The 13177-nt window shown below is 42.0% G+C and overlaps 1 protein-coding gene across 4 annotated transcripts in view; it reads left to right on the top strand.

Moving 5' to 3' along the window:
- Positions 1–13177, top strand: part of LOC130284175 (uncharacterized) — a 251230-nt gene that overhangs the window by 71566 nt on the left and 166487 nt on the right. For all 4 annotated transcript variants that reach the window (XM_056534269.1, XM_056534272.1, XM_056534270.1 and 1 more), the window contains one exon: positions 5754–5856. In XM_056534269.1, coding sequence (XP_056390244.1) covers positions 5754–5856 — 103 coding nt within the window. The remainder of the gene's footprint in view (positions 1–5753; positions 5857–13177) is intronic.

Genomic DNA, 13177 nt, shown 5'->3' with positions numbered 1-13177 from the left:
GTTAATGATCCCATACTGTGAATGGTGCAAGCGTTAAAAACAGACCAGTATAGTATATAGCAGTGGTTCCCAACCTTTTTCGGCTCAGGGAACCTATCGCAAAAATTTTTTTTTTTTGCGGGGCACCCCTACCGAATAATATGGCGAAAAAGAATCATTAAATATCACCTATATATCTGTTAGCTACGTAGATTACTGTGCTGCTAATTTCAGGAATCACAGGTGATGTCTACTCTTATCGGAGTCATTCACTTATCTTTTTCTTCTCCATCTGGCCCGGATCGTCATGATGGATTCTTCCAGCCACAACTCTTTACTGCAGAACCTGCAAAACAAAATATATATATATATATATATATACATATTAGGATCCATACTTTTCCAGCATCATCCTATCTTTTTTCCCCAAAATACCTCCAGTCTCACACACAGTGCCTCCAGCAGCCTCACACACATTGCATCCAGCAGCCTCGAACACATGCACACAGTGCCTCCAGCAACCACACACATACACACAATGCTCCTAGCAGCCTCACAAAATGCCCCCAGCCGCCTCACACAATTCCCCCAGTTGCCTCACACAATGCCCCCAGCAGCCTCACACACACACAATGCCCCCAGAAGCCTCACACACAATGCCTCCAGCAGCCACACACACAATGCCTCCAGCAGCCACACAAACACTATGCTTCCAGTAGCCCCACACACACAATGCCTCCAGCAGCCTCACACACAATACCTACAGCCTCCCCCAAATGCCTCCAACCTCTCTCCCACACACACACAATGCCTCCAGCATCCCCCCAAATGCCTCCAACCTCTCTCTGCCACCCACACACACAATACTTCCAGCCTCCTTCCAAATGCCTCCATCCCCACTCTCACACAAAATGACTCCAACCTCTCAAATGCCATTCACCCACCCCTATTGCCTCCAGCCTCTCACCCACCCCTATTGCCTACAGACTCCAATCCACCCACCACTATTACCTCCAGATTCCCATCCACCCATCACTATTGCCTTCATACTCCCCTATTGCCTTCATACTCCCCTATTGCTTCCAGACTCCCATCCACCCACCACTATTGCCTCCAAACTACCAGCCACCCACCCGCTCCTTCTCTATCGCATTTAGGGCAGTTACTATTTATTTTAGATTTTACTCAAAAAAGATGGGGTATAATATAATCTATACACTATATTAAGTTGGACTATTTTATGGTTATTGTTCCACAGGATCGGGTTAATCTTTTTATATATACCCTCCCACTGATTCTCCTTTGTTATTCCCAAATTCCCAAATCCTCCCTCCATGCTCAAGTGCTGCCATGTTTCAAATTTGGTTTCAGTGCCTTAATCAGTGTTGAATCCAGGTATAAAGTTAGGTAGCCAGATAGTTAGTCAAGTAGGTAGCCAGCATTTAAATCCTGGGATTTATTTAAAAAGAAATTGGAAATAGTAGGTATGTAAGATATAGCACCACTTTGGGAAAACACATATTTCACAAACGCTTTGAGGAAGGTAGAGATGAAAACATTTCTGGAGTTAGGGTTTAATGTGGTAAAAGATGTTTGGAAGAAAAGTAAATTTATAGAATGGGGAAAATAAAAGATAAGAGGAAATTGGGATGGGAACTTGGTTTGAATATATAAGGATGGAAGGCACAGTTAGGAATACAGTGGAGAAGGGACTTGCGATTAATGATACACAGGAATGTATTAAGAAAATAATAGAAAGTAGAGTAAATAGGAAAATAATGTTTAGTGTGTATTCAACACTGATTAATGCACTGAAACCAAATTTGAAACATGGTAGCACTTGAGCATGGAGGGAGGATTTGGGTGAATCAGTGTATATAAGGGTATATTTAAAAAGATTAACCAGATCCCACGGAATAATAACCATAAAGTAGTCCAATTTAATATAGTGCAATATAGTGCACAGATTATATTATACCTCATATTTTTGTGTAAAATAGGAAAGAAAACAAATAGTAACTGCCCCGAATGCAATAGAGACGGAACCGGTTTTCTACACATGTTGTGAATGTGTGGTGAAAATCAGGAATTTTGGTTCGCTATATATGAAGAAATAGGAAAACAATTGGAGACGACACTTGCCCCCTCTCCCTCAATAGGAATACTAGGGGATGAACCGAAGATAGAATTAAGCAGAGAAAAAAGGAAACCATAACCTAGAATGCTATTCTGTGCTAGATTTATGATTGTTAAAAAATTGATTGATTCACATCCTCCTAGTAACAGGGAATGGTTAGAAATGGTAAAAAGAGATTATACAAAGTAATCAATATGGTATTGAAGTAGTAGATTGGAGAATTTTTATTTTATGTTTTTTTTTTTTTTTTTTTTTTAATGGGGGGGGGGGGGGAGAAAAGAGGGATCAAAAGGTGCATTGTGTTGGTATGAATACACTTATTGTGACTGTATAACACTAATGTATGAATATAAAAATATTTAATAAAAAAAAACAGTAGGTATCCAGCACCCCCCTTCACCCAGTGACGGATCCTAATCTCAGAGTATTTTGTGTTGACGCACAGAAAATAAGGTGTTGCTTATGGAAGTTACAGGTAGGTGATGTCCCCAGGAGGTAGTGGCCCCTAGTAGATCATGCCCCCAGGTAGTTCATGTTCCCCAGGTAGGTAGTCATGCCCCCTGTAGGTAAATCCCCCCGATAGCTGCCCCCTGTATGGAGCCCCCCTATCTAGGTAGTAGGTAGCCCTCCTATTAGTTTGGTAGTTTGTCCCACATTAGCTAAGCAGGGACATAGTAGATCGTCCCTCACATTAGGTGTAGGCAGCAGAGTTCCCTCACAGTGGGTGTAGGCAGAAGAGTTCCCCCACAGTGGGTGTAGGCAGCAGAGTTCCCCCACAGTGGGTGTAGGCAGCAGAGTTCCCCCACAGTGGGTGTAGGCAGCAGTGTCCCCCCACAGTAGGTGTAGGCAGCAGGGTCCCCCAACAGTAGGTGTAGGCAGCAGGATCCTCCCCAGAGAAGGTGTAGGCAGCAGCAGGGTCCCCCCACAGTGGAGTAGGTGTGGGCAGAAGAGTCCCCCCCAAGTAGGTGTAGGCAGCAGAGTTTTTTCCCCTTCCCAGGTTGAACAGAAATATTACACTCACCTGATGTCCCACACAGCGATCTTCTCGTCCGGATCCCAGTAGGGCACACGTCTTCTATGTAAAAACAAAAGGAAAAATAGCCAGCACAACAACCTAATACACAGGTGCCCGCTGCTGTGGCAAATATAAAATGTACAAAAAAGAAAGTTGGAACAGCACTCTTGGTCAAAAAATGGAGGCTCTTAATGCACTTTTTGGGACACATTTTGATCAAAAAGTGCGCTAAGAGCCTCCATTTTTTGACCTAGAGTGCTGTTGCAACTTTCTTTTTTACACGTCTTCCATGTGACATCATCGGTGCCTGCACTGCATGCTGCATGGGGGCGGAGGTCATGTCTCATCTCCGTGTAGGCCGCAGATGCCTTCTGCCCTATGTGCGTGTACCACACATACGGCAGAAGGCAGCGCTGTCTGCCTGGGGATCCGGGACAAGTTCCCTGGTAGCGGAGGCAGCAGCATGCCCTTTTTTTTAGTCAGTAGTGGCGCGATCTGATCAGTTTGGTGACCTGCACCCCCACCCGCCCCCTTGTAGATACGCCACTGCCTTCATCTATACCATAGAAACCTATACCAAGTTCTTTAATTCTTTTTATGTTATGCTTTCATAATAGGACTTCTGACCATTGCCATTCAAAGAGTGAAGAGAATCATAGCAAAAATTATAGTTCCCCTTTATTATGGTGCTCAGTTTTTATCCCCTAGAGGACATGCAATGTATATGTATGTCGCTGTGCTTAGATACTTAGCGCACATCGCTGGACCTGTACATGTCTGAACAAGGGGATCGCAGATATCCCTGATTATTGCTATTCCATTGCATAACCCTGTACAGTAACACCTACCAATCAATAGGTAACTATAAATAGTCTGCTGTGGATAGTTAAAAATGTAAGAAAAAGTAATAAGAAGTTTGTTTTTTAAAAAGTGAATAAGCAGCCTACCCCAATAAAAATAAATAAATAAACATATTTAGTATTGCCGCATGCAGAAATGTTCTAACTATTAAAATATAATATTAATGATCCTGTACAGTAAACGGGGTAAACGTACAACAATACTAATTTCCAAAGTTGCTTATTTTTGTTCCCATCACATCCCAGAATTTTTTTTTATAAAAAGCGACCGAAATGTCACATCTACACAAAAGTGGTACCAATAAAAACTAATGATCACACCCAAAAAATAAGCTCTCATACAGCCCTGTATATGGAAAAATAAGAAAGTATTTGGGGGTCAGAATGGGGAAATGTTAAATGTACTTATTATGTTAAAAAAGTCTGACTATTTTTGACAGCAGTACAATAAGGCTAGGTTCAGACTACGGAATTTCCGCCTGCAATTCCGCTTTGAAATTGCAGGCGGAAATTCCGCTTGCTAAAATGTATAGTGTAGTGAATGGGTTTCCTTTCACAAATTCACACTTTGGAATTTGTGAAGCGGAATTTGTGAACGGAAAATCCGCTTGGAAATTTCCGCCTGAAGAATGGCGTTGCTCTTTCTTCAGGCGGAAATCTGCGCGGAACACATTGCAGTCTATTGGAGACTGCAGTGTCCGCGTGGTCCTTGTGCCAACTGATTCAGTCAGCGCTGGCTGCACTCGGTATCTCTGGGCGGAAATTTTCTGCCCAGAGATTCCGTAGTCTGAACCTAGCCTAATAGAAAAGCATGTAACCATTAGTATAATTTTAATCATGTTAGTTTTACCATACAGTACACTGTGTAAAAATAATTCCATCCGCCCCCAACACAACCATGCACAAAATTTGCTAAATTGTGGTTTTCTTTACAATTTTACGCCACAAATTATTTTTTGGTTGCACCATACATTTATGGGGAAAATAAAAAGTCATAGTACAATTGGTTGTGCAAAAAAAGCATATGGGTCCGTGGATAGATAAATGAAAAAGTTATGGCTATTAAAAGGCGAGGAAGAAAAAAACTAAAATGTATAAAAAATCAGCTGTGTCTTCAAAGCCAAAATGAGCCTTGGGTTAAACAAGAGCCCCTTTCACCAGGAGTCCAATAACAGCTTTGTGGTTTCTGGCTTTGATAAAGAAGTCCTTGGTTCTAAGAAGAGCATTAAATGCAGAAATAAAATGTGTTCTTGTACTAGAATTGCAGCCCTCACAATGGATAAGTCACAATCAAGAACAAGTCTATAAATGTTCCTACAGGACACATAGGGACTAACATCAGAACATTCTAGTCCAAGCTGTGACATGATCTTTCAATGCCTTCTGTTTGGCTTTCCTTAAATGTCATAAAAAACATAGTTGTTTTCAATGCTAATTTAGCTAGTATGGAATAGTTAAAGTACAATTGGCTAAAGGTCTGCAAGTACTTCGGTGTCACATCACTCCCAATTGAAAAGATGTTTCGGCAGTTCACTATGCTGGGTGCAAAGAAAAGAACAGGCTCACATGCTGGGGCTTTGCTAAAGGGCAAAGACATCTTCCTTAACAGTATGGCTGAGGTACTTAACTGTCTGATATTTGGGAGGCAGAGATTTTGTACAAAAACAGGATTTCTGTGGACAACCTAAATTTAATATATACAACTGCATACTCTTCTGATCTACAGCAGATTTTATTTTGTTTTATTTTGTTTTTCAAATAGTTTTGCTGCTGTTCAAGAAGCAAAAGTGGCATTTTGTGCATATGAGCATCTTGACCAGAAGGGGGTAAAAGCAGAGACCAATACGCTGCTCAAAGCTATCAAGGTAGGATAAATGTATGAATACAAAATACAAGCTTGCGTATGTTTGTCTTCTTTGGTACAAGAAGTGTTTATTGTTGTTTTGTTGGATTTATCATATTTTGCAATGCATGTTTTTGTTAATATATATTTGTCTGTACAAGGTTGTAGTCGTTAAAGAAATAATCCATCTCTTCTTCCTTGTAAATGAATATAGGCATCAATTTAGTGCAAGCTCAGCTAAGTATAATAGTATTGGAAGTCTATGGTTAATTTGTCTGCTAAATGACCCACCATTAACTTTTGCACTTTTTCAAATTACAGTACAAAAACTTATACCAGAACAGACCTTCCACTACTTTACACTACCCACTCAATATATATATAAATATATATATATATATATATATATATCTATATATATATATAGATATATATATATATATATATATATATAGATATATATATATATAGATATATATAGATATATATATATATATATATATATATATATATACATATTTACTGTGCTAGTAATGAATATTTGTTTATGGTGGTATAAAAACATTTGTTTTGTGTTACTAGATGTTACTTGGTTATGTCTTTACCGGACCTACAATTACTGGTAGCCATACATCGAGCCACACAGCAGTGAACAACTACACAAATGAAACACCGAGTCAGGAAATACATTAGTTTAATGGCTAATATAGACCTCCTCTGTGGTGTACGGTTAGAGTATTGGCATTGGAAACATCCTAGGTTTGTGATAAACTACAAATGCATGAAACCCGGCATAGACCATGTTCTAGATTGAAAACATTCATTCAAGTTCTTCTTTGTGAAAAATCTGTCTCAGCACATCTGTCTATTTTTATCACACAAGAGCGCTGGTATGGAAAGCTTCGCCAACAAAAACATCCAGTGCTCGTACAAGCTTGAGCACTTCCATGACAACAGGCCACGTCAGTGCACATTTAGTATGAAAGTAATTTCAGAGATGCCAAACATACCTTTCCTAATGTTTTTACGTCTTTATAGTCTTGGATTACTTCCTTTACACTGTCTTTTTTCCTTAAAACAGTTACTGTATTTTTCGCCGTATAAGACGCACTTTTTCTTCCCCAAAACTGGGGGGAAAAAGTCGGTGCGTCTTATACGGCGAATACACCCATATCGCGGCGGTCCCTGCGGCCATCAACGGCCGGGACCCGCGGCTAATACAGGACATCACCGATTGCGGTGATGTCCTGTATTAACCCTTCAGACGCGGCGATCAAAGCTGACCGCCGCGTCTGAAGGGAAAGTGACACTAACCCGGCTGTTTAGTCGGGCTGTTCGGGACCGCCGCGATTTCACCGTGGCGGTCCCGAACAGCCCGACTGAATAGCCGGGTTAGTGCTTACAGGACACCGGGAGGGACCTTACCTGCCTCCTCGGTGTCTTCTCCGTTCAGGGATCCCCTGCATGGCCGGCGCTCTCCTTCCTCGTCATCACATCGTCCCGTACATGCGTCAGCGTTCGTAACGACGTGATGGTGGCGACGGAGAGCGCGGATACCTGGCCGGCAGCAGAGACGTTCCGGAGCGACGTGGACACGGCGACAGCGATGGAGCGACATCCAGGGCAGCGGTGACGGGTCGGAGCGGCGGGGACACGTGAGTATTACCTCCTATGCAGTGGTCTTCAATCTGCGGACCTCCAGATGTTGCAAAACTACAACTCCCAGCATGCCCGGACAGCCAACGGCTGTCCGGGCATGTTGGGAGTTGTAGTTTTGCAACATCTGGAGGTACGCAGGTTGAAGACAACTACTGGGTTCAAAATCTTTATTTTTTTAGATTTTGCACCTATAAATTGGGTGCGTCTTATACGCCGGTGCGTCCCATAGGACGAAAATTACGGTATCCAGAAACAGCTCCATTCTTAGATGTAGAATGAAGGTCGGCACTCTGGAGTTAGTGGTGTGCACAGACAGACCTTTTTTTTTGTAATTCTAGAATCCCCTTTAAGGTAATAGACCACTTTTAGGTAATAATTGCATTTGATTTATTATGCTGATCAGAGGGCAATCCCAACATGTGGTGTTTACCCTAATGTGAATCTGTAATTTAAAGCATCTTATAGAGAGTTGTTTTATTTCCTTCTCCATATGGTCCAGACCACCATGAAGATTTCTCCCATCAACAAATCATATCTGCAGAATCTGTTGCGCAAACATTTTAGGTTCTGCACTTTTACAGCACCATCTTCCCCCTTTCACATCCATAGTGCCCTAGTAGATAGTTGCTCCCCAGCAGGTAGACATGTGCCCCCAGTAGATATATAGGTGCTCATCAAGTAAGTAATTGCCCCAGTAGCAAGACTGGTTCACCCAGTAGGTAGCCTTCCTCCCAGTAGATAACAAAGTGCCCCCAAATAGTTACATAAGTCCCCTCAGTAGCCATCTGCCTACATAGAGGTGATCAGGTGCACCTTAGGATGTAAAAATTATTGTAAACACTACATACTCATCTCTTCTTTACTATCTTTAAAGGGGTACTCCACTGGAAAACATTTCTTTTTTTTTTTTTTTTTTTACATCAACTGGTGCCAGAAAGTTAAACATATTTGTAAATTACATCAATTTAAAAATATGAATACTTCCAGTACTTATCAGCTGCTGTATGCTCCAGATGAAGTTCTTTTCTTTTTGAATTTCTTTTCTGTCTGACTGCAGTGCTCTCTGCTGACACCTCTGTCCATGTCAGGAACTGTCCAGAGCAGGAGCGGTTTTCCATGGGAATTTGCTCCTGCTCTGGACAGTTCCTAAAATGGACAGAGGTGTCAGCAGTGAGCACAGACAGAAAGGAAATTAGACAGAAAGGAAATGAAAAAAGAAAAAAACTTCCTGTGGAGCATATAGCAGCTGATAAGTACTGGAAGGGGGATCCTGTTGGTTAAAGCAGTAGTCTGCTGTAAAACATTTATTTTTAAATCAACTGGTGCCAGAAAGTTAAACAGAACCTATCCTGCTCTGGACAGTTCCTGACATGGACAGAGGTGTCAGCAGAGAGCCCCGTGGACAGACAGAAAATACATTAAAAAAGAAAATAACTTTCTCTGTAGTAAAAAGCAGCTGATAAGTACTGGTAGGATCAAAATGTGTAAAATTAAGTAATTTACAAATCTGTTTAACTTTCTGGCACCAGTTAATTTAAAAATAAATGTTTTCCAGCGGAGTGCCCCTATAACCAACAGGATCCCCCTCACACACACTTTCCTCCTCCATATATCTCACAAGTTCAACATTTGACAATTTTTGCTCAAGGCATAAGCTGCTGGGCCCCAATGTAAAATGCACATGGTATCCCCTCTACCATATGCTATTTATAATGCTTGGGTCTTTTTATGTAGCAGAAGGTGGGTGCAACAATTACTTCTGTACGCACCAAAGGTAAGCCCCAAATTTTCAGTGTACAGTGATCCCTCAACTTACAATGGCCTCAACATACAATAGTTTCAACATACAATGGTCTTTTCTGGACCATCGTAAGTTGAAACCAAACTCAACATACAATGTACGGACAGTCCAGATCTGTGAAACGTGTCAATGGCTTGAAGAACCGACCAATCAAAATGGGAATTCACTGGTAAAACCCCTGTATTACTGAAGTGTATGCACTGACTGGTGTCTGGTATTACATGTTCTGTACACTTTACCTGTATCAGGGTTAGCTGCTCCTTTGGACACCAGGTGAGGGCGACTCCATTACTTTTTTGGGACATTGCGTGTTGTACTGTACAGGACCCTGAAGAAGCTCCTGTCCGCTACATAGACCAGTGTTTCACAAGCAGGGTGCCCCCAGCTTTTGCAAAACTACAACTCCCAGCATGCCCGGACAGCCTTTGGCTGTCCGGGCATGCTGGGAGTTGTAGTTTTGCAACAGCTGGAGGCTCCCTGCTTGGGAAACACTGACATAAACAGTGATTTACAGCTCCCAGCAGATCTTTCCTACGTTTATATATAAGGATTTGCTTTATCTATATTAATTATCTAATTATTTTTCTTTAATTCTCACTTTTTCCTATTTTTGGATGACATTTTGGTGCCTTTAGAACCAATTACCAGGTTTCCATAGAGTTATGGTCTCAACATACAATGGTATCAACTTACAATGGTTGTCCCAGAACCAATTAATATTGTAACTTGAGGGACCACTGTATTTCCTTTTTGGCAAAGCAGTAAATGACATTGGGAGCAAAAACTTGTCACAGCAGCTAGCGTAGGGTTAAAACTCATTGATTTCCCAGGCTCACTTCCTTCTCTGGCTGTCTGGTTGTATTCTTGGTACTGTCTGAAATGCCTGTCACTAAGTTTAACAGCAATCCATGGTCTCTTTCTAACATGTCAAACAAAGCGCAGAACAATTACAGAGTTTCCGCATTTGTTGTCTTTCCCTGGCAGAAGGCAGCACTCCGATCACCGCAGGCCTGCAGCTTTTTTTTATTTATTTTTTTACAGCTTTCTTTGGAGAAATAAAATATTCATTTGTGAGACATCAAGGGCACCTCAGAGCAGGAAGCCTTGAAGTTCCCCATGTAGATTTTGCTTGCTGCTGCTTTGAAAAGTAATACACGTTTGCTTGTCCACATTCTTTAAAGCTGCAGTTTCCTGCTTCTAGGACTCACAAAGATCAACTTTTCATAAAAAAATTATTTTCTCTATGGAATATCTGAAAAATGTATGGGGGCTTTGCACAGATGTTTGTGTTATGTACACATATTAAATGTCTACGGCATTTCCATGTAAAATGTATTTATATAGGGTTACATAGCATACGCCTAGAGAAGACGAGTGAGGACCAATACACATAAAGTAGTATATACCATGTAAGCAATGCAGGGCTGCCATCAGAAATTTTGGGGCCCCTTACACAGCTTGTAGTCTGGGCCCCCCCTCCCACACTAGATTTTATCTTAGTATCGGGCTTAGAAACATTTTAGCATTCTCGCTACAGCAAAGTCCTCACCTCTATACAAACCCCCTATATGGATTACACTGCCCCAGATAGTATTAGATCCCTCTGTGCAGCTGTATAGTATTGGCCCTAACTTTGTCCCTATAGATTAGCAGGCCCAAACATTGCCGCAATAGGGTATTATTCCCCTCATATTGCCCCCATAGTATTTCATGCCCCTCAAATTGCCCTTCACTGTACATTATCTCCTCATATTGCCCCCATTGTATATCACCCCCCTCATATTGCCCCCATTGTATATTATCCCCTCTCATTTTGTCCCCAATGTATATTATGGTGCTCATAATGCTCCACCTTTCTATATTGCCCCCTGATATTGCTCCCCTTTCTATATTACCCCCCCCCCCCCCCTCATATTTCTCCCCAGGGGTGTAGCTTGAAACCACAGGGCTTTGATGCAAAAAAAATGTCCCTGGGTAGTGTGGTAGGTAGCTAGCAAGTTAGGTAGGCAGGTAGGTAGGAAGGAAGACAGCCAGGTAGGTATGCAGTTAGGTTGCCAGGTAGTTAGGTACAGAAATAGCCAGGTACCCAAATAGGTAGGTTGCTTGGTTGGAAGGTAGTTTGGTAGAAAGATAGCGAGGTAGCCAAATAGGTAGGTAGCTTGGTTGGCAGGTAGTTTGGTAGAAAGATAGCCAGGTAGGTAGTCAGGTATAAAAACAGGTATGTATAGCCAGGTAGGTAGATAGATTGCCAGGTAGGTATGAAGGCATGTAGGTAGGTAGTAAGCTGGGTTGCCCGGTAGGTAGGTAGCTAGGTAGGAAGACAGTAAGACAGGTAGATACTTAGGTGGGAATACATTCAGGTAGGTAGGCAGCAGGTGGTGGAATAAAACTCAGAAAGTAGCATGGGTAATACAGTGTTTCTGACAGCCTTTGGGCATGCTGGGAGTGTAGTTTTGCAACAGCTGGATACACACTGGTGTAACATTATGTGTGTGGTTCCCATACATACACCCCAATCCCCCCCCTGCCCCCGCGTACAAAAAAATAACAAAAAAAAGATACACACCATGTCCCACGCAGCGATCTTCAACAGCTGAGTCGCGTCCTATCTTCTCCACAGGGCAGGCGCCGATGATTGATGTCATCGGCACCCGCGTCGGGGCAGAGGTCATGGCCTGCTCTGAACTGTATACAGCTCAGAGTGGCGCCGGTGGACGGAGGAAGTTGGACAGCAGCAGTGTGAACAGTGCTTGTTTTTTTTATTTTTATTTTTTACCAGCGAGTGGGTGGGCAATGGGGAGGCAGTGGCCGCCGGCCCCCGGAGGTATGTGTGGCAGTGGAGCGCTGCTGCATTCTGACTGATTGGCTGACTGTATGTAGTCAATCAGTCGGCATGCAGTGTACAGTGGAGGGCCTCCAGTGGTCAGTGAGTTACAGACACAGTCACTCACTGACAAGTCGGGCCCCTTACAGGAGTATGGGTTGTGCCCCCCTGATGGCGGCCCTGAAGCAATGCATTATTTGCTAGCACCTCATGGAGTATGGGCAAAAATGTACCCAGCCACTAAGAAAAAGTATATGTACATAACTAAAACACAATTGGGGAGATTTATCAAAACCTGTGCAGAGGAAAAGTTGCCCAGTTGCCCATAGCAACCAATCAATTTGCATCTTTCATTTTTAACAAGGCCTCTGCAAAATGAAAAAAGCGATCTGATTGGTTGCTATGGGCAACTGAGCAACTTTTCCTTTGCACAGGTTTTGATCAATCTCCCCCAATATCTGAGATAAAGAAGGTGCCACTATAGAGGAAAAAAGGTGACATCCTCTGTTCAATACAGTACAATAGATATACATAGTAAAAATTAATGTACAGAGAGACAACCAGTAAATATATGAAACCATAGGATAATATACGAATTAAGGTTCTTAGGGTGCTTTCACCCTACATTTGCTGGATCTGGATGGTTGGGAGGGGCGAAAACCGTCCGCTCCCGTATCCCAGCTGGATCCGGCCTTGAACCCCATTCATTGTCTCATTTTTCCCCGTATACGGTTTTCTGACCAGACCTAGAACCGTGGTATACATACAACATACTGTATATAGGGATACATACAACATACTGTATATAGGGATACATACAACATACTGTACATAGGGATACATACAACATACTGTATATAGGGATACATACAACATACTGTATATAGGGATACATACAACATACTGTATATAGGGATACATACAACATACTGTATATAGGGATACATACAACATACTTTATATAGAGATACATACAACATACTGTATATAGGGATACATACAACATACTGTATATAGGGATACATACAACATACTGTATATAGGGATACATACAACATA

This window comes from Hyla sarda, chromosome 8, assembly GCF_029499605.1.
Source record: "Hyla sarda isolate aHylSar1 chromosome 8, aHylSar1.hap1, whole genome shotgun sequence".
Lineage (NCBI taxonomy): Eukaryota > Metazoa > Chordata > Amphibia > Anura > Hylidae > Hyla > Hyla sarda.
This window is presented reverse-complemented; position numbering and strand designations above follow the sequence as displayed.